The sequence below is a fragment of the Triplophysa rosa genome, linkage group LG2 (genome assembly GCF_024868665.1).
Source record: "Triplophysa rosa linkage group LG2, Trosa_1v2, whole genome shotgun sequence".
Taxonomy (NCBI): domain Eukaryota; kingdom Metazoa; phylum Chordata; class Actinopteri; order Cypriniformes; family Nemacheilidae; genus Triplophysa; species Triplophysa rosa.
The window spans coordinates 36,108,790-36,131,289 of NC_079891.1; the positions used below are offsets into that span (position 1 = coordinate 36,108,790).

The window sequence follows — 22,500 nt, forward strand, 5'->3', positions numbered from 1 at the left end:
CTCTCTCTCTCTCTCTCTCTCTCTCTCTCTCTCTCTCTCTCTCTCTCTCTCTCTCTCTGTCTCTCTCTCTCTGTCTCTCTCTCTCTCTCTCTCTCTCTCTCTCTCTGTCTCTCTCTCTCTCTCTCTCTTGCTTTATTGGCATGACTGTAAATATTACAATATTGCCAAAGCATAAAATACTTACTGAGGGAGACTGTGGTGGGTCTTGTCTTGTGAAGTACTGAATTTATTCATGTATGAATCTCTTATAGTTGTGTATTTGTGGCGGTGTGAAAGGAAGTGTGTTACAGTGAACACATGTATTTACAAATCAGCTGTCTTTGTTTTGATATTTTTGATATTCTCTCTCTCTCAGTGATTCTGCGCACTCACAGTAATGCTGAGGAGTATCTGGATGATGATGATTCTGACTAAAACAACGGCGACGCTAATGAAGTCCAGTCATTCCTACATCAGAATGTGTATATAGATCCGGTCTCTATTGACCGGTTGTCTAAAGCTTTAAAACCTTTTGCATTCCAGTTCATTGTTAAAGTATTGCAGGACGTGTGAATGATGGACACAATGAACGGCTGGCCTTCTCTGTACTGTATTTATTCTCTTATTCCATTTTAACGTGTCTTTCGTACGACCAGAATCCTCTGTGGGCACTGGGCGTTTTTATTTGGTTCATTTTATGCACGTGTGGGTCAGTGTGTGAACACCTGTGCGTTTTATCTGTATGCTTTATAGTGTGTGTGTGTGCGTGCGTGCGTGCGTGCGCGTGCGTGTGCGTGTGAAAGAGAGACGGTTGAAATAACCTGACATTGGCTTCTGAGATGTATGTAAATCTAACATGTTAAAACTATGCAAATAAATCAGCGGGCTTTTCTTGCATCTGTGCTCAAGATTGACGTTTAACCACATACCCTGTTGAAAAAAACAGCATATGCTGGTTTAAGCTGGTCACGTGCTGGTCAAAACATACCTAACCCAGCATATGCTGTTTCTTATTTTAGCATGTGTTTGTTTTGTATTAAAGCTAACATCATTGCAAATCCCAAACTCTGAATATTAAACTACAATATATAATAGCTCAAGTAACACTTTTAAATCAATATAAAACATCTAAGACATATATAGGTCACGGGTGTAACGTTACCTGAGGGAACCAAACGCAATTTTGTATTAAGCCTTTGACAAACTCCTAGACCTTTAATGTGACTATTAAAGTTAATTTGTCGATTAATTCGCAAATTACCTGCAGTTACGTTAAAGTACGATTTTTACTTTTATTTAATTATTTCTCACAAACAATTGAATTAAAATCGCCTCACCTTTACATTTCTTGTCCCAAACCATGTGCGCGCACTGCAGCGTAGTGGCGCGCACGCGCTTTATTTGAAAATCTTCGTCTGCTGTCATTAATAAAATAAATGTCTGTGAAATGTGAAAGTTACACACACACCCGAAAAAGAAAACGGTTGTATTTGTCATTCATTGTTTTCTACTGAACACACTAAGCTGCGCGTGTTTTCTATAACTAACGTTACTTGATGATCGGTGTCATAAACGGGCACAGATTACGCCAAGAGATGAAAACAACATTTCTGACGATAACCATAACCCTACATCAAGCTCTAACTATATTCAGCCCTTAAACCAGAATGATATGTGATTAATAACACCTAAACCTGGTCATAAGTCTAAAGTTCACATTATCGTCCCAACATCTCTCACTTGTTAACTGTGATCTTCTGTCACGTTTTAATGGTTTACAAAAATCCGTTGTTGCTTCTGAAGTAATCTTGGTTAGGGTTTCTGTATTATTGCGTTTAAAATATCATCATAGGTCTAAAGACTCAAATCAATACATAAATCAGAGATCAAGTGGTAAAGTGTGACCACAAACTTTGAATTAATTCCCTTAATTTGATCATAAACTGGAGCTTCACAATCAGATCTGATCAGAATATTTGTTTTATCTTTGAAAGGATGTACAGTATTCCCTCACCAAAAGTAAAAACATTATTTGTGTCTATTTGTTTTTTCTGTACCACACCATAAACTGACATTACTTGAGTATATCTGGGTAGTTGACAGACTTTTTTGTTCTATGGTGTGACGGCAAAAAATGTAAAAAAAACTAATAATAAAGATAAATCTCTCTTATGCTATTTATATGATAAATATTTATAGTAATATAATTATCTGCACTTTTTAACATCAAGGCAAAGATAGATCCTGAAATTGTCAATCCTGATATAGTTTCTCAATCTCTGAACTATATCCAACGTTCGTCTTCAACACATTTTAAACTAATTTAAATATTAATGTTCATTTTTTAGCGTTTTCCAGGACTGTCAATGCAGCAAACAAATAAAAGATCCACAACTGATCGATCATTTAGATTCTGGTTTTTATTTCAAGCCCCATACAGTACAGTAAACCCCATGATGTCAATACAATGTGCATGTCATCCGTTTATGAAGAATAAAACATCACCCTGAAAAAGAACATCTTTAAAGTACTAAAAAAGTCACAATCTTTCTGAGTAAAGCCTTTGCCATCAATTATCATTCTTAAGACTTTAATGCATTTACTTGCATGCAGCAGCAAATCCAATGAAATAAAAGTAGAGATTTTGAGAAAACAAAACATGATCACAAACCAGAAGCCACACTTGTATGTCTAAAAAGGCTTTTTGAGAGAATATGTTTTAATATAAACACACCTGAACCCTCATAAAGGCAAAAACACTCCAGCCAATCAGAACAATAGAAAAACAACAAAAATGAAAGAAAAATATAAGATCACTTTTATTAAATGACCAGACAGAGAAAAACATGCTGTCTGAAGAAACTCGGTACCAAAATTAGAAAAATATACAGAATATGACCTTGAGATTTTCATGATATCAGCAGTTATTGCACCTGACGGGGTCGATGAGAAAAAGAGAAGCAAAATAAAAGAGCGAAGTGCATATTTTTCATAAAAAACAGCAGCAAGAGAAATGTGCAAAGAGATGCGTGTTCAAGATAAGCTCAGTGTGTGTGTGTGTAAGAAATAGAAAAATACATCTTGTTGATTTGTCGAATCAGCTGATATTATCTAAAATAGAAAATGTATTTCTTTAAAAAGGTTGTTAAAACCCCCCCATGATTGACGGTGCTTTGGCACAGAAGCACGCTGGTGTGAATGCACGGCCACTAGAGGGCACTTCATCCATACCGTCCGAGTCTAGCTGAAGAGTTTGACAAAGCAGTTCTGGCAGTACGGTTTGTCGTTCTGCTCTTTGAACGTGCCTTTATTCAGCTGTTTGAGGCAGAAGGCGCAGACGAAATGCTCGGGGTGAAACTTCTTGGCCATGGCAGTGATACAGCGGCCGGTTATGGGCTTCTGACAGCCGGAGCAGAGCGAGCCGCGTCTCTCGTGATAATGTGCCTCGCAGTACGGCTGACCCTCGTGCTCGAAGAAACTGCCGTTCACGAAGGGAATGAAACACTCCTACAAACACAGAGACAGTATGAACCCAATGTGTGCAGAGAATACACGAGTGATGCTACATAACTGAAGACACAGACACCGTTCTCTAGACGCATACAGACCCTGCACACAAAACACTCGGGGTGCCACAGAGAGTTGAGGGCAGAGATGTAGTTCTCCAGGATGGCTCGGGCACAACCGCCACACTTTGGGGCAAACATGTCAAAGTAATCTTTCCTGCAGTAGGCTTTTCCCTCCTTCTCATGGAACCCTGCAGGGAGAGCCAGATGTAAAACTCACGGAAGAGAAAATAAAACGGCTGATAAAACATCAGGTGGTTTTTTACCCTCAGGGCCAAAGAATGAACCACACTGGGCACAGAAGAAATGCTCCGGGTGCCACGTCCGGTCCAACGCTGTCACCACTCTCTGTGACGAGAATCAAATGTGCTTTATTGCACCGAAACGACTCACTGACATCCTGAATATTCTCATCAACTTCAATAGAAACAAGAGTAACGTTACTGTGTGTTATTACACAACACCCGAGTCATTCATTGATTTGACTGTATAGTTGCATGAGCACCGTGTGTTAGCAGCACCAAGATCACAGCTTATACTGCACCGCAAACATTCAGACTTCTGGAGGAAACACTGTCCTCATAACATAACATCAAGAGTTCATGTTTACAGGAAATCTGAGGCCGGAGGTAAAGTGAGAGCGGCTATAGTAAGAAACATCATTAAACCTCCGGACACACACACACACACACACACACAGTCACACACGCACAGGCTTTGGTTGACTATCTCCGTGGGGACAGTCCATAGGCGTAATGTTTTTATACTGTACAAACTGTATATTCTATCCCCTATCCCTAACCCTATCCCTAAACCTAAAGATCATAGAACACTTTTTGCAGTTTTAGATTTGTAAAAAATATTGTTCTGTACAATTTATTAGCTTTTTTGCCCATGAGGACCTCAATTTTGGTCCCCACGGTGACACGAGTCCCCATGAGTTGGTGTGTATTCAGGTTTAGGTCCCCACCGGGATACACAAACATGAACATACACACACACACATGTTTGTTTGTGGATACTAGTGAGGACATTACATAGACTTCCATTGATTTTATATCAGGCTTCTGATATGTTCTATCCCCTATCCCTAACCCTGACCCTTAACCTAATAATCACACAAACATGTGCACTCTATTACATTTAAAGACAAACACTATTTGAGCGAATTATGAGCCTTTTTATTGAGTGAGGACCAGTCAAATCTTGACCCTCACAAATATAGCTAAACCAGTACACACACACACACACACACACACACACACGCGCGCGCACGCACACACACACACACACACAGAGTATGTGCTTACATACAGTATGCACACACACCTGCACACACACACGTGCACACGTACGTGCACACACGGAAGCGCACACACGTACGCGCACACACGGAAGCGCACACACAGACGCGCACACACGGAAGCGCACACACAGACGCGCACACACAGACGCGCACACACGGACGCGCACACACGGAAGCGCACACACAGACGCGCACACACGGAAGCGCACACACAGACGCGCACACACAGACGCGCACACACGGACGCGCACACACGGACGCGCACACACAGACGCGCACACACGGAAGCGCACACACAGACGCGCACACACAGACGCGCACACACGGACGCGCACACACGGACGCGCACACACAGACGCGCACACACGGAAGCGCACACACAGACGCGCACACACAGACGCGCACACACGGACGCACACACGCGGAAGCGCACACACAGACGCGCACACACGGAAGCGCACACACAGACGCGCACACACAGACGCGCACACACGGACGCGCACACACGGAAGCGCACACACAGACGCGCACACACGGAAGCGCACACACAGACGCGCACACACAGACGCGCACACACGGACGCGCACACACGGAAGCGCACACACAGACGCGCACACACGGACGCGCACACACAGACGCGCACACACAGACGCGCACACACGGACGCACACACGGACGCGCGCACACACGGACGCGCACACGCACGTACGCATGCACATACGCGCACATACGCACACGTACGCACACACATACGCACGCACACACATACGCACGCACACGTACACACACACACACACACACAATGTGCTCACATCCAGTATGGGTCCGTTGCAGTAGTAACAGCGTGGAGAGAAGAGGCTGTGATAATCTTTCTCACAGTACGGCTGTCCATCTCTCTCAAAGAAGTTTCTTGAACCTATTTCCTCCTGACAGTGAGTACACACGAAATGTTCTGGATGCCACGTCCGGCCCATCGCTGTCACCACCTGAACGAGAGAACACTTCTTTACTCACAAGAGTTTGGTTCCAAAAATGAGATGTTCAAAAATCATGTTTTTTTATTGTGCATTCCAATTATTATCAATCACACTGCAGTTAGTTTGTTTTGATTTACGTCATAATAACTCAACAAATACAGCTAACTAACACAATAAAATCATAAAAAACATGATTTTTGAAGTCATCTCATTTTGGAACCAAACTCTTCATATATATTTTGTGTTAAATCATGAAAAAGCATCATTTGAACAGATGAATTCACACAGATTCATGTTGGTTCTGACAGTAGAACTCTTATGTTTCTGTACCTGTCCAGCGATGGGTTTCTTACAAGCTCCACAAACCCCTTTAGCCACCGTCTGAACTCCCAGTTTATTGAGATCTGACTGCAGGCTGCCCAACATGTTGTCCAACTTATTAGCCGGCTTCTGAACACCGCTGGGAGAACTTTTACCCTGAGCCATGATCTAAACCACAAGACAAAACAACAGTTCATCACAATCTAACGGACACAACCTTCTGAACTTCTGTATAATCTCATTAGGGATGCACCGAATCTAACATTCTTGGCCGAAGCCGAACATGATGTGAAACACTTGGCTGAAGGCCGAATAATACCGAACACCGAATATGGTTTTTGCATTTCTTCTATTTATTAAGCTATTTTTTCACTATTGCACAAACTGAATAGTCAAAATTTGCTTTTAAAAATTTGTCTTGCTTTTCAATAAAATACAATACAACTTAATATAAAATTGAGCAAAACAAAATACATTAAAACAAAACATTTAATAGCCTATATTAATTAGGCCTATAACTGACTGGTAAAAGAATGTCATGTAAGTTACTCTGTACCCCTACAACAAAACACTTCATTAAAAAGTGTCATTCCACATTAGGCCTATAAACTAAAAATACGAATAAACTAAAACTGTTGGATTATTATAGGCTACGTTGCAAAATGATTTTAAGAAAAAAAAACATCCAACGCAAGCAATTCTGACTGATGCTGACTGACAACCATATCAGTTCACGTCTCTCCTCCAAACTCCGCCCACAGAAGCTGACTGTTCTCTGGTGCACTCGTGGCCGGGATGCACAGAACATACTTTGACAAGTTGTTTAGTACAGGGAACTGTGTGCGCGCGACCACTGTATGATGTCAAAGGATGTAGCGAGCGGCGGGGCTACTGTCAGACAGCCCGCTCCCGTCTGAAGTACACAAGTTACCGACCGGTAAAGACCGAACATGCGTTTTTTGCTATTTTCGGCCGAATATATTCGGTGGCCGAACATTCGGTGCATCCCTAAATCTCATGTGACTTTCATTGGTTTTGGACCGGCAGGTCGCTGCTCAGTGTTCACACAACACGGGACACACAACACTGGACACACTAACTGTACAGTTGACACCAGACATTTGAACTCTGTTTCTACATCACACTATATCACAATTCTGCATTGTTCCAAAGCAGCTGTACAGAAAACACAAAGTGAAACAAACAAACAATAATTATAGCAATGATAATATTGATAATGATAATAAAAAAACTTCATAAAAGGTATAAAGAATTTAAAATAAATATGTATTATAGAATACACGGTATTACTCCAAATCTTTCATCAGATATACACTGTAAGTGACACTGCGTGTATGAATAATTATAGTCTGGAGGATTTTAATGAGAAAGCGGACTATAAGATGGACATTAGCATCAGTAACTGCATAAATCATTGACTGCTGGACGGCACTGTTATTGGTCGATCTATTAAAACTCACAGCCTGATTCTATTCAAACAGCAGAAAGCAAATCCACAGCTAGCAGAACTACAGCAATCAGTTGTTATTCATAAATTCAGTGAAGAGAAGTGTGATGTCATTACATGAGGTCTGTATGAAGAGATTCAGCTTGTATGCAGATTGTATTTCAGCTCATCTCCAGTATATGGAAAGGCTCTTGAAATCTGTTTTAGTCATCTTTAGAAATCAAATCCTAAAGCTCTCCCCATGAGATGAAACTCTTTCAACAACCTTCTCTAAATACAACAGCATCAAAAAAACCATGTCGTGAAACTTCATCTCTTGTCTCAGAGCACCGTGACTCACTAGCATCATTTAGACATCATTTATTTCTGCACCCGCAGGAAGTGATGGACTGATGGAATGTAAATGTAAGAGATTCTGAGTTTCACAAGTGTTCAGAAGCAAATGTAATACAGTAGATGTCTTATGTTTTTTGACACTGCCTGTAAATCCAAATAGATCCTCACAAAGAAGCAAACACAAGAGTTAACAAAAACAGAAGGATGTTTCATTGGGCATGTCTACACCAGCACAACTATAGCACATTCCTACTGTGTGTGTGTGTGTGTGTGTGCTTTAAGCTGGAAAAGAGTGAGTGTGAGAGAGGGAGAGAGAGAGAGAGAGAGAGAGACAGAGAGAGAGAGAGACAGAGAGAGAGAGAGAGAGAGAGAGAGAGAGAGAGAGAGAGAGAGAGAGAGAGAGAGAGAGAGAGAGAGAGAGAGAGAGAGAGAGAGAGANTTGGGGTCTAAGTTTGGTTTCTTGATAAGAGGCTTAATGACGGCCAGTTTAAAGGCTCCTGGGACATGGCCTAGATTAATTGACGAGTTGATAATGTTATAAATGGGCTCAATTGCAACGGGTAATAACTCTTTTAATAATTTAGTTGGTATGGGGTCTAATAAGCAAGTTGTAGGTTTAGATGTTGCAATAAGTTTAATTAAATCTTCCTGTTTTATAGGTGAAAAACACTGTAGCCTTTCTTTTGGGGCGATGGTTGGTACTAATTTATAGGACAGACTTGGAGGTTGAGTTTTTACTATTTTGTCTCGTATGTTTTCGATTTTCTCTGTAAAAAAATTCATGAAATCATTGCTACCAAGGTGCGGCGGAATACCCAGGTCAGGTGAAGTCTGTTTATTTGTTAGTTTAGCAACTGTACTAAATAAAAACCTTGGATTGTTTTTGTTAGTTTCTATGAGGTTACGGAGGTGCTCAGCCTTTGCTGCTTTTAGTGCCTTTTTATAACAGTTTGCACTCTCTTTCCACGCAATTTTAAAGACCTCTAATTGGGTTTGTTTCCATTTGCGCTCCAGTTTACGTGTTTCTCTTTTAAGGGCGCGAGTGGTGCTATTGTACCATGGTGCTGCGTTTTTCTCATTAATCTTTTTTGACTTCATAGGTGCGACAGCTTCTAATGTATTAGAGAAAATAGTGCCCAATTTGCTGGTCATGTCATCGAGCGATTCTATATTTATTGGTATGGTTATTAAAGGAGTCAGATCTGGCAAGCTCTTTGCGAAACTATCTTTAGTAGTCGAGGTAATTGTTCTACCCTGTCGATAACGAGTTAAACGGCTGATTTCTGCAGTGCGCAGTGTACATGTTATAAGATAGTGATCAGTGACATCGTCGCTTTGAGGTATAATATCTATATTGGTTAGATCGGCTCCGTGAGATATAATCAAGTCTAGTGTATGATTAAATCGATGAGTGGGTCCATTGATGTGTTGTGTTACTCCAAAAGAGTGTAATAGCTCTGTAAACGCCACTGCTAATGCATCGTTAGCACTATCTACGTGGATATTAAAGTCTCCGACAATTAGTACTTTATCAACGTTAACCAATAGGTCCGATAGGAAGTCTGCGAACTCTTTCAGAAAATCAGTGTAGGGACCAGGGGGTCTATACACAGTAGCCAACGTAAAAGAAAGCAATAGTTTTTTAGTTTCGTTTGGAACAATTATGTTCAACGCAAGCACTTCAAATGATTTAAATTTATGCTCTGTTCTCTGAGTTATAGTAAGAAAGTCTCTAAAGATTGTTGCGACACCACCACCTCGACCAACCGGATGTGGCTCATGCATATATCAGTAGCTTGGTGGGGTACACTCATTTAGATGGTAATAATCATTTGGTTTAAGCCAGGTTTCGGTAAGGCAAAGTATATCAAAACTGTTGTCTGTGATCATTTCATTTACAATAACTGCATTTGAATTTAGTGATCTAATATTAAGTAGGCCGAACTTTATGAGTTGGTTTTGGTCGTTTATTACATTGTCTTCAGGTTTAATCACGATCAGATTTTTTCTCTGAGTTTTGCCTAAATTATTATTTTGTAGTATTATTCGGGGGACAGATACGGTCTCTGTGCATTTGGAAGCAGTAACATTTATAACAGTTGAGTGGGAGGAACACAGACTATGGTTAAAGTTTTGACTTACCGGGAGACGTAGTCAAACGGTGCGTAGCGTCTTTGAGATGTTGTCAGACAGAAGATCCGCTCCGATGCTGCTGGGGTGCAGGCCGTCAGGGCGGAAGAGCCTAGGTCGCTCCCAGAACAGATCAAAATTATCAACAAAGAGCAGCTTCTGTTCAATACACCATGACATCAACCATTTATTTAGAGCAAATAGTCTACTGAACTTTTCATTCCCTCGTCAGTAGGTAGGAAGCGGCCCTGATACGATGATCCTCGCCGTGGGCGATGCGTTGCGTACCGTCTCGATCAAACTCCTGAAGTCCCTCTTCAGGATCTCCGACTGCCGCATCCTGACGTCGTTCACCCCCGTGTGCAGCACGACAGCTCCGACGTTAGCGTCGTCCTTCAGGATCGCAGGTACCTGCGCAGAGACATCAAGAACACGGGCACCAGGAAAACAATGAGTGCGCACCTTACCTTTAGTGGAGGAAGCGTGTATGTTCCATTCGATTGAGTCTCTGATGACCACAGCGTTGCATTCCGTCTCGCAGAGGGCGGCAAAGCGGTTCCTGGTCGGGATCCGATAGCGAATGATCCGATAAAAATAATTTATCAGTGCGTTTAAGGACGATTTTGGTATGGGATATACTTAAGGATAAGTTTTACTCTCTGTGAATAACAATTTAAAACACAAGTCTTATGATATAACAAGAATAAACGATGTATTAAGAATAAGTTTGAAAGAGTTCCGGCTCAAACCACATGCTCTCAGCAAACAGGAAGTGACGTAATCCAACAGGTGAATTTAAGAATAGACATCTTATTCAGGCTAAAACAACAAATTCGGCAAAAGGTTCAGCGGATGCCATATTTTTTACATTGCCTCCTATTGACAAATCGCTTTACTGTTTTGTTTCCTTTATCTTCTCTGTAAGTCGCTTTGGATAAGAGCATCTGCTAAATGCCTAAATGTAAATGTTATTTGTGCAGTTGTATACTGTATTGTGTTGCATGACCAGTTCATGTTGTTCTTCGGTTGTTGAACTTTTCTTGTCTTGTAAGATCATCTACTTCATCTACTTTACAGTAGTGTAATGTTTTATTTAATTTTTTTCCTAAAGCTCATTGTTGCATTTTGCTCTATCTGCACTCTCTTATGTTAATTATACTGGGTGAGAAGTTATGGATTTGTGTTTAGAGTTTCGAGAAAAGGAGGCACAATTTCAAGAAATGTGTTTAAGCAATCGAGAAAAACTATAAGGTTACTCACGTAACCCCGGTTCCCTGAGATAATGTGAACGAGCATTGCGTTTAGCAAAACGCTATGGGAAAACTACTGTTTTATCCAATACTGAAGCCTATTGGTTAACATCTGTGAAAAGTACAGACCAATGGCGTTTTGGCCCACCATTTTGGGCGGCACTCTGTACTCTACTCGGCACTGCAGCACGTCCTGCTACGCAATGCTCATTCCCATTACCTCAGGGACCCGGGGTTATGTGAGTAACCTTATCGCTCCCTTTCGATAAGGTTCACTTCGCATTGCGTTTAGCAAAACGCTATGGGAATCATATCCCATCACGCCGTGCTACAACAGACAACATTTAATATTGCATGTGTTTGTCTGGTCAGCAGATGCTATTAGAAAGAGAAACACAATTTTTCAACTCCCTCCAGAGTTCCACTTCAAGGACTCTGCCCTTCAGACTGAGAAGGGCATAGAGATGCTCACTTCAATATAAAATAATAACATAATAAAAAAAATGACTAAAATAATTGTGACCAACTACTTACAGTACAAAGGCATATGTGTGATTATTTATGACATTATTTAATTTTAGGGAGAAATGAAAGGGAGTGTCATATCTGACCTGATATTTAAGGGGCTTGACTTAGCAGTTTATGTGATTTGGTCATTGATTTGGTCGTTATTTTTTCTTTTTGCAGGATCCATAAGGTGAAATGCTGAAGATGCACACATTAATAAGAGAAAATGACAAAAAATAGCTGTGTTCAAATAGGCTTAAAGGTCTGTTAAAAACAAAAAAAACGTATAATCATATAAAATTTAACTTAATTAAAACAAGTTTAAAACACTGGCAATTTTAATAAAACTAAAATTCAAAGATTTCTGAAGGCAAGTTAACCAAATTCAATTGCAGTTTATAATTGATTTTATGTACTTTATTATTTTATTTCATCTAGTTAATATTTTAAAAGTTAAAATAGACATATTGCAAAGCGTCAGCATGCCGCACAAAAAGAAAATTTGTGATGAAATGCTGGAGATGTGCTCTAGAAGAGACTCAAAAACACAACAACATCTCTGTTACGAGTCTCCTGATGAGGCCTGCAGTGATACACTAAAACAAATGGAGCTTTATTTCTTCAATAAAACTGAGGATGTTTGAATTAAATCAATGCCATGAGCACTTTGAGACCCTCAAATGATGTTGAAAGCGAGTTTAGAGTTCTCATCAGCTTCCATAATCTTTCAATCCAGGAGAGTTTCAACAATGGGCAACATTGAACAACTGATGCACATAGGCCAGCCAGATCTGTCCCCAAGAACATCAGGAAATTGCTGGAATATTTTTAATATTTGTAATTTATGTAAAAAATGTTGCTATGTAGGTCAAGTGCGATATTGATCTTATGTATATTCTTAAATTTTTGGTGAAGTAAAAAAAGTAAATTATTTACCTGTCACGTTTGTTTTAATACATTTTTTTTTGTGATAAAATTGGTATTTACGGTGCCGTTGAATAGGGATGTCATCTAGACCGGCAAAATGTTCAGAAACAGAACCAAAATGTCTAGCATATGGTTAAAATCTGGCACATTGAACACGGAAAAAATAACAGAATTGTCTGTGTGAATCTGACATTTACTCTCTCCTCCTGTTCATTAGCTCTCCCTACAGGTGTTTCTCTGCTTCCGTTAACGGTTCAGGATTTTCACTGTCATGGCTGAGAAGATAGAGGGCGAGATGTTCATTTTGCATGCACTACCCAAATCCATCACCTTAGGGGCTATATGAAGCTTAGTTTCAGGCAGATCAGAGGAGAGGGGAAGGAACTGCAGCAGCCTGTGAATTTAGCATGAATTAAAACCAGGTGCATGGAGACTGATTAGGTAGTGAAATGAGCCAGATGTATTATGAATTTGGTGTTCTTGTTTGCTTAAGCATAATAGGGTCACTAACTTAAAGAGGAACAAGGGCCTGGAACTCAAAAATATACCAAAAATGTATTATTGTGTTTTTTCTTAATATGAAGTACATTAATGAAACTTTAAGGGACAGTTCACCCAAAAAAAAAATGTCGTCATTTACTCACCCTCTTGTCATTTCAAACCTGTATGACTTTCTTTCTTCTGCAGAACAGAAAATAAGATAATTTGAAGAATGTTGGTAACTGGCCTCCATTCACTTGCATTGGTTTTGTGTCCATACAACAGAAGTGGACAAGGCCGGTGCTGTTCGGTTATGTCACGAAAACGCAGGAAAGAACCCAATTGCAGGCAGCGGGGATGAAGGGGTTAACAAATGACTTTATTTTACAAAAAACACAAAACAAAAACCCACGAGGGGGTATAAATCAGGAACTAAACTAAGAAACAAACAGAAAACAAAGACTTCCCACGAGGGGGCAAAATGAAAACAAGAACAGCAAAACTAAACTTAAACGACACCACCAAACATCTAATACAAACAATACAGGGTAGAACAAACAAACTCACTCTTGAGGAACAGATGACAGGACAAGGCAAGACGATGACACGAAGCAGCACATGACATACGTAATGACCGACACAGGACAATGAAACATGAGGGTATTATATAGGGAAGACAGACAAAGGATAACGACACGGGGCAGGTGTGGGTAATTAAACACTCAGGGAAAGATAACGAGGAAACGAGATGGCGGGAACAGAGACGAGACACTGGAGAGAACGTATATTATTGTCAAAAGGACAACAATATGTTTCTCTCCACACATAACCAAAGGCTTTGTCATGACTCTGCTACAGGACCAAGAAAAACATGACTAAATGAAGCAGAGCCATGACAGAAGCCCCCCCTTTAATGAGCACCTCCAGGTGCTCACCAAGGGGTAGACGGACGAGACAAGACCGACTGAGACAGTGACAAGAACCAGACAAACATGGTGAACAAGACAAGGGGCAGACAAGACAACAAGACTAAGGGATTGGGGTGACTTAACAAAAATAACAAACAAGGGAGGGGCCAAACCAGGGCCCATAGGAGGCAGTCCATGGGGGAGGGGAGAAGGGGGAACAGTCCCAGTCCCCGGCTGCGCTCGAGGGCGCGGAGTCCTGGGGGACTTAGGGGGAGTCCTGGGGGGGGGACAGTCTTTGGCCCTGGGGGTTTCCCAGGGATCGGCTTGGCTGCCGGACTGGAGGCCGGCTGGAACTGGCTTGATCATAGAAGATACGCTGGCCAAGGCGCCCCCTGGTAGGCAGCTTGACCTGCCGGGCTGGATTACAAGGACTGAGACTGACCTGGCTCGGATCCGGAACTGGTTACGCGCCGGTGGAACCACCAACCGGATGGGACGTGCTGAGCCGGCGGTTGGACCCAGCCGGATGGGAACGATGACATGGAACTTGGACAAAAAGATGGACAAAGATGGACCAAGAGGGACCTGACAAGATCGGAAGTGCGGCTGCCACGGGATGGACGCGGCTGCACGGAACTGCAGGTCGCGACTGGAACATGGGACAACAGGGCAGGGCTTTGACGTTGGATGCTGTGACGCCCTCGGCACTGCAAGAACTCAGTAGCTGCGGAGATTGGACACTGGATCAGGATTCGCAGACAACCATAGTATGAGTGGCGCTACCTGGCTGCATAATACGGACGCGGATGCGATGCACCGGACGGCATGCGGATGTTAATAGGACTGGATGGGTGATGACGGGTCTGGAGTGGCGGCTGGAGCGGATTTGGACGATCGCTATCGGGCTAAATTGTCAGATCTTCCGTGTAGTCGTGTTGGTCGTGCGCTCTCCCTCTCCTTTTCTTCGTGCACAGATGAAATTATCGGATTCCATAGACTTGGCAGAATGCTGTGGGGACCGGGAGGGAAGTTTAGCTGCGGAGGAATCAGCCGACGTATCCTCCGGATAGAATCATCTTCGTAAGATCAGATGTTCCGTGTTCTGGGGATAACTAGCAGTCAGAGGCGGGCTGAGCGGGCTGGAACCGTAGGAGAACTGTCCATATTGTGGAGTTGCCAGTACATCGCTAAGACACCGTGGGTTTGAGAACGAGTGTCAGTGTAATTCTGTCAGGCTTCTCTGCTATCCTCGAGTTAATGCCATCTTGTGGAGAGGGACATATAAAGGAAGAGGAAAGAACATATCAGAACGAACGAGCTGAAGAAGGAGAGGAAAAACGTTAAGGGGGAGAGAGAGAGAGAGAGAGACAGAGAGAGAGAGAGAGACCGAGAGAGAGAAAGAGTGAAGAACAGAGAGAGAGAGACGAGAGAGAGAGAGACAAAGGAGAGGAGAGGGGAGCATATGAGAGAGGAGAACGGAGAGAGAGAGAGAGAGAGAGAGGAGACCGAGAGGAAAGAAGGCACACAGCGTGAGGGAAGCAGATGGGAGAGAGAGGGACGACATAGGGTGAGGAGAAACACACGAGAGAGGAGCGAAGAGAGAGAACAGAGGAGAGAGGGAGAAACAGAGAGAGAGTGTGATAGACAGTTGAGAGAGAGGAGAGAGAGGCAGGAGAGGGAATGGGAGCTGATATATCTATACGAGAGGGAGAATAGAGAGAGGGGGAGAGAGCAACAGCGCGTGAGAGACACAAACAGCGAGACAAGAGAGAAAGGGAGACAGAGACAGAGTGAGACGAGAGAGCACACAGGGGCACAGAGAGAATGGAGAAACGAGAGAGGTAGACAGAGAGGAGAAAGAAGATACACAGACGAGGCACGAAGAGAGAGACATCCGAGACAGAGACGAGAAAGAAGGAGAGACCACACAGGTTAGAGAGTAAATGACACGGAGAGAAACAAAACGAGGGAGAGGGAGAGAGAGACAGACGGAGAATGGGAGAACGCACAGAGAGAGAGAGAGAGACAGAGAGAGGAGGGGTTTATTAGTTGTAAGATGGTAGAGGGAGCAGAGAGAGCTGGAGTTGAGAGGTAGTAAGAGGGGAGAGAAGAGGGGAGAGGGGAGAGAAGAAGAATAGTAGATGGAGGCGATAAGGATTCAGAAGGGAACAGTGGGCACGGGTAGGTGTCCGGTATGACTGTGGTGGTGGCGTGATGGATATGGCCGTGCGGGCGTAGCGGGGAGAGAGGAGAAGAGAGAGGGGAGAGCAGAGAGACAAGAGGAGAGAGAGAGAGAGAGAGAGAGAGAGAGAGAGAGAGAGAGAGAGAGAGAGAGAGAGAGAGAGAGAGAGAGAGAGAGAGAGAGAGAGAGAGAGGGAGAGAGGGAGAGAGAGCGAGAGAGAGGGAGAGGGAGGGAGAGAGAGAGAAGCAAGGAGAAGGTGCGAGATGAGATTCAGATATACAGAGAGCAAGTTGATTCCTGTACCGGTGGAAACAGAGGCTGATATTCTGTTTGACAGGCCACTGATGCTAAAACCTTCACAGGAGGGGGCGGAGTCACAGGTTTGGGTGGAGGAGATGGAGAAGGAGGGATCAGAGGAGGAGGACTGGGGTCTTTAGGTGGAGGTGACGGAGGAGGAGGAGAGGGTTCTCTGGGGGGCAGAGGTGGTGGGGGAAGAGGAGCAGGCATCTTTTTTGGGACAGGGTGAATTAGGAGTTTTTTTGGAGGATTTGGTGAGTGTGGAGGAATAATGATCTGATGAAACACATGAGAGGAAATAAAAACAACAGACAGAGAGAGAGAGAGAGAGAAGCAAATAGAAGAGCAAAGGTCAGTCAATGAATGAGTTCTGTCAGTAAAACATCACAACTCTACCTTCTCCACACTGGGTGAAACACAACCCTCTTGTCCTAGACGCTGTGGGCTGGAACACACTATGACTCCTTCTGTTAGCCAATGAGCGGCTTTTTTCTGTGCTCGCTCAGAGCGGCCGATTCCCAGTTTGCCCTGCAGCTCTTCAATGAGGCGATCCTGAGAGTTTGTTTTGTTAAGAACGAGTGGACCCATCTTTCTGCGCACGTGACCTTCTCGAAACATCGGGTGGACATTAGATGTTTCCTTCGTGCGTCTGATTACAGATTTAAGCTGCAGAGAGGCACTCACATCACCCAACAGGTTATCATCAGCATTCACTGGTTTACATTCATGATGTGTAGCTTGACAAATCTGCAACCTTCAACAAACCATGCGAGGTGCTACATGCTAAAGCAAAGCAACGCTAACTTTACTCCTCCTCTTGACTTCACACGTGTTATACGCACTGAAGAGCTGAGACTTCTTAAATACCAAACTAAACTCAAAGTCAGAAGTGTAGAAGAGTGAAGACGCAGGACGAGCCGAGCCTTGTTGAGACATGCACGTTAACATCTCCATCTGCTGACTCATCTTCACTTCATGAAGCACACACGACTACACATACTTGAAATTCCTCTGCCTCTCCAAACAGCAAAGAGACGGAGCACCACACAATCAGACATTCACACGCGTGTATCATGTTTTTGAACCGAGCAGGATGGAAAGGTATCAACAGGCCCTTTCACCCCAGGCTCATATGCTCTACAACGATAAACAGCATTCTGCATGCTCTCATGCTCACTACATTTAGGAGTGCACACTTGAGCCGGTCTGATCATACTTGTCCTGAAGCAGACAGTCTTTCAACTGCTGACGGCTGAAGAAGAGGAAGATCCAGAGGAAGATCTGACGTCTCCAAGAACACACCATCCTTCGTCCAGCAGCTCTCTGCACCTTCAACATCTTCAACCGTCAACCTCCATTGCTCGCTGTCAGACGAGGTCAAAGGCTCATGTCTGATGGATTCGGGTTGGGAATGACTGGACACCTCCAGTTGAGGCTTCACCCTCAGTGTGTCTGATTCGGAGTTCTCCAGGTTCTTTCTGGAAGTCTTGGGAGTTGATGCAAGTCTCCAGACAGGAGAAGCGAGTGGTGTAGTGATTGCTGGCACAGGATCAGGAACCGCACTCTTGGCATTGACTTTAGAGCTGTTCAATGCTGTAACGTGACTGCTGCTCGTGGGAGCTGTGCTCGGGCTGGAGGTTTTCACATTCACAACGGGACTTTTCACATCTTCAGTTTGATTGGAGCTCTTAATGACCTCCGGTGGGCGTTGAGCCGCAGTCACAGATGTGGAGTCAGCGGGCACGGGGCTTGAGATCCTCACCACTGTGTTGACACTCATCTGAGAGTCATTCACACAAGACACCGGGAGACTTGAACTCTTCGCGCTAGAATCTAACATCAGATGAGTTTTGAGAGTTGACCCAGACGTCTCGGAAGACATGCTTCTGGAAACTGGACCTGAACTTACTGCTTCCTCAACAATGTGCAGTTCCAGCAGACGTGATGAACAATCATTCGTAGGATCGTAAGAGGCCTGAGGAGGAACACCGATGTCTTCTGGATTAGAGGAAGAAGACACTGTGAGAGTAGACACACTCATCACTAGATTGGGAGGATTTGACTCATTCACAGAAAGCGAATCTTCCTTAACTGAGGACAGAGAGCCGGACTAGACAACCAACAACGATGAGGAAGAAAGGAAGGGAAGAATGAGACACACAAACACAGCTGTAGAGACACAACTGCGTCATCATTTCACCACCAAGACCAACATCGTAAACACAACACCCTGCCCATGAATAGCAAGGTTCTAAAGGATTATGGGGGATTTATCAGAATGGCAATTCCAGGAAAATGTCAACCTTACCATGAATGTTTTTACCAAAGGTTTTGACTATACTGCAGTGGCGTAGCCAGAATGTTATTTTTGCGGGGGCCATTATGAATATGTAAATGTATATAGCCATTTCATTAGGTTTCTATCTCTTACTAACATGATACACCTGTATTATACATCTCACCGTTTTAGCAACCATAAACATAGCCTAGCGGTTCTTAATCCTGGTCCTCGTGACCCCCCGCTCTGCATATTTTGCGTCTCTCTCTCTCTCCTTTAACACACCTGATTTAAATCACCAGCTCGTTAGAAGAGCGCTCCATGAATGAACTGTGCTCCCATTGACATGGTCCCTACACAGTGTTCACAGGAAATCGGCTGAAGTTTACTTCTGAACACGAATTTGTGCTACTCAACTGCCTAAAGCGTCTTCACAAATGGACAAAACTTACTACGGAAGTTTGAAGGGTTATTTAACTGCAATCATGAGATTTGTGCAATAGTCACGCTTTGTGCACTTCAATGCCCTTTATGTCCACTTCGCAGGGCTCTTACGAGTGAATTGAACAAACCTCTGAAGCGGTAAGAGACGCATACAAAATATGCAGAGCGGGGGGTTGTGAGGACCAGGATTAAGAACCGCAGAAAGCTCGGCATCGACCAATCAAACAATTGGCTTACCTTTACATGACAATGCGGAGTGTTCGAGAGTGAGAAAAGTTTCTGTTGAGAAAAGTCTTTCGACACTACAAGAAGTCATATGCAGTGTCATCGTTATCTTTAGCAGTCTACTCATTTTCTTCTTGCTCATCTTTTTTTTTCATTCTTAAAAAACGCCATCGCAGCGTACAAATTAAACTCTTGGAGCAAAAGATGTTACGCACAACGCGCGACATAATTAAACCGATAACTTTGAAAACAGCGGGGAGCACTGATTGGTCAATCAAGCAGAGTAACAAATCAACAATTCCTTATTTTTAGCCATCGAAACTCTGAGGGGCCGTACATGTAAATGTGGCTACACTACTGCTTTACTGACAGCACAGATGTGAACATTTGGTGGATACCCATGTCAGGTCTCTTCACGTTTTATTTTTAGCGCATGATTTTTCATAGTCAGGTAAGTGCCATTACGCTACATATTCCTCATAAATGAACCCATGAAAATAAAGTAACTATTTTATGTTCTATAAAGACACATCCCATCTCTTTTTGTTGGGTATAATTGCTTCAGGTTTGTGCATTTTAATTCACAGAAATCCTACAAAGTTTGTCGTTTCCCAAAAAACGTGTCTTTTTTTGTCACATCCATAACGCATGTTTATTGTCCTTTTTAAAAACAGAAAACTTGTGCATAGACTGACATTTTTTCTGATGTTTAAACTCTATCCAGGGTTTAGGAATCGGTGTGTTTTGATGTTGGTTATTTGTTTTAGCCTGAAGTGTGTGTTCCAAATACACCTGTTGTCACAGGAGGAAGCACAATGGAAATAAGTTGCGTTATCCTCGACAAAGCGTGATGCTGATGTATTGCTACTTTATGTCTAATAAACTCAAGCACAAACTCATCCCTCAGCGGAGAGTCAACAAGTCTCACTGATGTAGCAATAGAAATAAATGATAAAAAGGTTAAAACAGGGAATTCTCACATATAATGTAACACTTAACAGTATTCCAGATCTTCGTAGAACAAAAAATGGAAACAAGCGTATTAAAGCTCTTCATATTGATATTGATGTTCATGTAACTCTTCCCAGAATCAGTGAAGATCATCAAAGCTGTTAGTCATTTACATACACACACAAGTGAGATGATATGAACACAACTATGTGCGACTGACTAAACTGGATGTTCTCAATTACAGCAAACCTACAAAACAGAAGCACACAACTCTTCATGATGTCATTCTAGTTTTCTGTGTTTAGACTTACATTACTCTGAACTTTGAAGTCAGACAGCGAGGCCATGAGTTCATCCAGTTCTCGTGTAGCAGATGAAGCAGAGATTCTGGCCTGTTGTTGAGCCGCTGGTGTGTCCTCCAGTATCTCTCTCATGTCAGAAATCACCGGCACTGATGGAGCCGCTCTACACACACACACACACAGGCTTTGGTTGATTATCTCCGTGGGGACAGTCCATAGGCGTAATGTTTTTATACTGTACAAACTGTATATTCTATCCCCTACCCCTAACCCTATCCCTAAACCTAAAGATCATAGAACACTTTTTGCATTTTTAGGTTTTTAAAAAATATTGTTCTGTACAATTTATTAGCTTTTGTGCCCATGAGGACCTCAATTTTGGTCCCCACAGTGACACGAGTCCCCATGTGTTGGTGTGCATTCAGGTTTAGGTCCCCACCGGGATATACAAACATGAACACACACACACACACACACAAATGCGTTTGAAGAGCACACGTGAAGAAGTGTTATCAGCGCGACATCTTACACAGAGACGGGCACAGAAGTCTCCAGCTCAGTTAATAAACTCTCCACGCTGGGTCTGACGTCCTCTGCACCTCGAGCCGCTGCGTGACGTTTGGGCTTCTCTACTTTAGGAGGCGGAGCTTTGACTGCTGATGAGAGACCGTTCTCTGAAGTCAAACGCTGAGTGCCGCTCGGCGCTGTCAGAGAAAGACACACACTTTATGTTGAAAGATTTGACTCGTTCAGTGCAAGTCTACGGGAAAATCTTCACCTTCAGTGGCGAAGGACGGTGTGCTGTGTTGTACGGCGTTGAGCTCCAGTAACAGACGGTCCAGTTCAGACAGATTACAGCCCAGTGATGAGTTCATGACGGCCGATGTCTGGGGCTCGGTGCTCTTCTGCTTGTTTGGGAAACTATAGACGTGATCTTCGTCTGACTGCGACACGCGAGGACTCGGGCTTTTCTGAACGGAGCTCAAAGACTTGAAGATAATATACAGAAATATAAACACACATTTTCTTTTTCTATGGTTTCACCTTTTATTTACATTTCACTTAGCTTTTAAAAACACGATCTGACACGATGAACAACCGTAACTAACATTATAAATTGTGACTGCGAGGGGAAGAAATGCTCTAAAACTATGATGAATGCGATGCAATTAAAACTGTTGTACTTTCAGAGGTGAACAGAGTAAAACAGGAAGTGATTAATCATTGACTTCACCTGCTCTGATTCAGTTTGCTCTAACAGCGTTCCATTCGCTGCAGGATGTGATGTGACTGGAGGCGGAGACAACACTTCCTGATAAGAGTCACTTCCTGTAGGATAGGAATACGGCGTCTCATCTGAGAGAAAGGCAGCTTGTTTGGAAATGTGTGAGGTGGTGGACTCCAGATCAGCCAGAAGAGCGTCTAACAAAACAGACACATCAACAACACAAAATCACATTTATTTGAAACACACTGCTAGAGTTCTGTGCGTGGCCCACCATGAAAAACAAAAAACATTTCACTTCTTTACACTGTGTGTGTGTGTTCTATTTATCTAACAAATACAGAACATTAAACCAGCGACAGTTGTCCAAATGAAGAGTTTGGTTCCAAATGAGATGTTTCCCCCATTCCCATTAATATCAATCAAACTGCAGTTGCTTTG

At 43.0% G+C, this 22,500-nt stretch overlaps 3 protein-coding genes across 4 annotated transcripts in view; 1 reads left to right on the top strand and 2 right to left on the bottom strand.

Moving 5' to 3' along the window:
• The window catches only part of ostf1 (osteoclast stimulating factor 1), a 12,918-nt gene extending 12,042 nt beyond the window's left edge, over positions 1 to 876 (top strand). Inside the window, exon 10 of the mRNA XM_057354617.1 lies at positions 356 to 876. Within this exon, the coding sequence (XP_057210600.1) occupies positions 356 to 414 (59 nt within the window). The 3' untranslated portion in view covers positions 415 to 876. The remainder of the gene's footprint in view (positions 1 to 355) is intronic.
• A 125-nt stretch (positions 877 to 1,001) lies between these two features.
• Positions 1,002 to 22,500, bottom strand: part of pxna (paxillin a) — a 36,969-nt gene continuing 15,470 nt past the window's right edge. For both annotated transcript variants that reach the window (XM_057354592.1, XM_057354588.1), the window contains 9 exons: positions 22,069 to 22,256; positions 21,613 to 21,823; positions 21,364 to 21,538; positions 20,844 to 20,997; positions 6,159 to 6,317; positions 5,664 to 5,837; positions 3,812 to 3,893; positions 3,588 to 3,736; positions 1,002 to 3,486 (listed from right to left, as the gene is read on the bottom strand). In XM_057354592.1, the coding sequence (XP_057210575.1) occupies positions 3,220 to 3,486; positions 3,588 to 3,736; positions 3,812 to 3,893; positions 5,664 to 5,837; positions 6,159 to 6,317; positions 20,844 to 20,997; positions 21,364 to 21,538; positions 21,613 to 21,823; positions 22,069 to 22,256 (1,559 nt within the window). In that variant the 3' untranslated portion in view covers positions 1,002 to 3,219. The remainder of the gene's footprint in view (positions 3,487 to 3,587; positions 3,737 to 3,811; positions 3,894 to 5,663; positions 5,838 to 6,158; positions 6,318 to 20,843; positions 20,998 to 21,363; positions 21,539 to 21,612; positions 21,824 to 22,068; positions 22,257 to 22,500) is intronic.
• Positions 16,443 to 20,824, bottom strand: LOC130566817 (YLP motif-containing protein 1-like). The gene is made up of 3 exons (XM_057354604.1): positions 17,851 to 20,824; positions 17,031 to 17,300; positions 16,443 to 16,910 (listed from the first exon to the last, which is right to left on the bottom strand). The coding sequence occupies exons 1-3, from the start codon at positions 18,673 to 18,675 to the stop codon at positions 16,608 to 16,610; spliced, it is 1,398 nt and encodes a 465-aa protein (XP_057210587.1). The 5' UTR covers positions 18,676 to 20,824; the 3' UTR covers positions 16,443 to 16,607.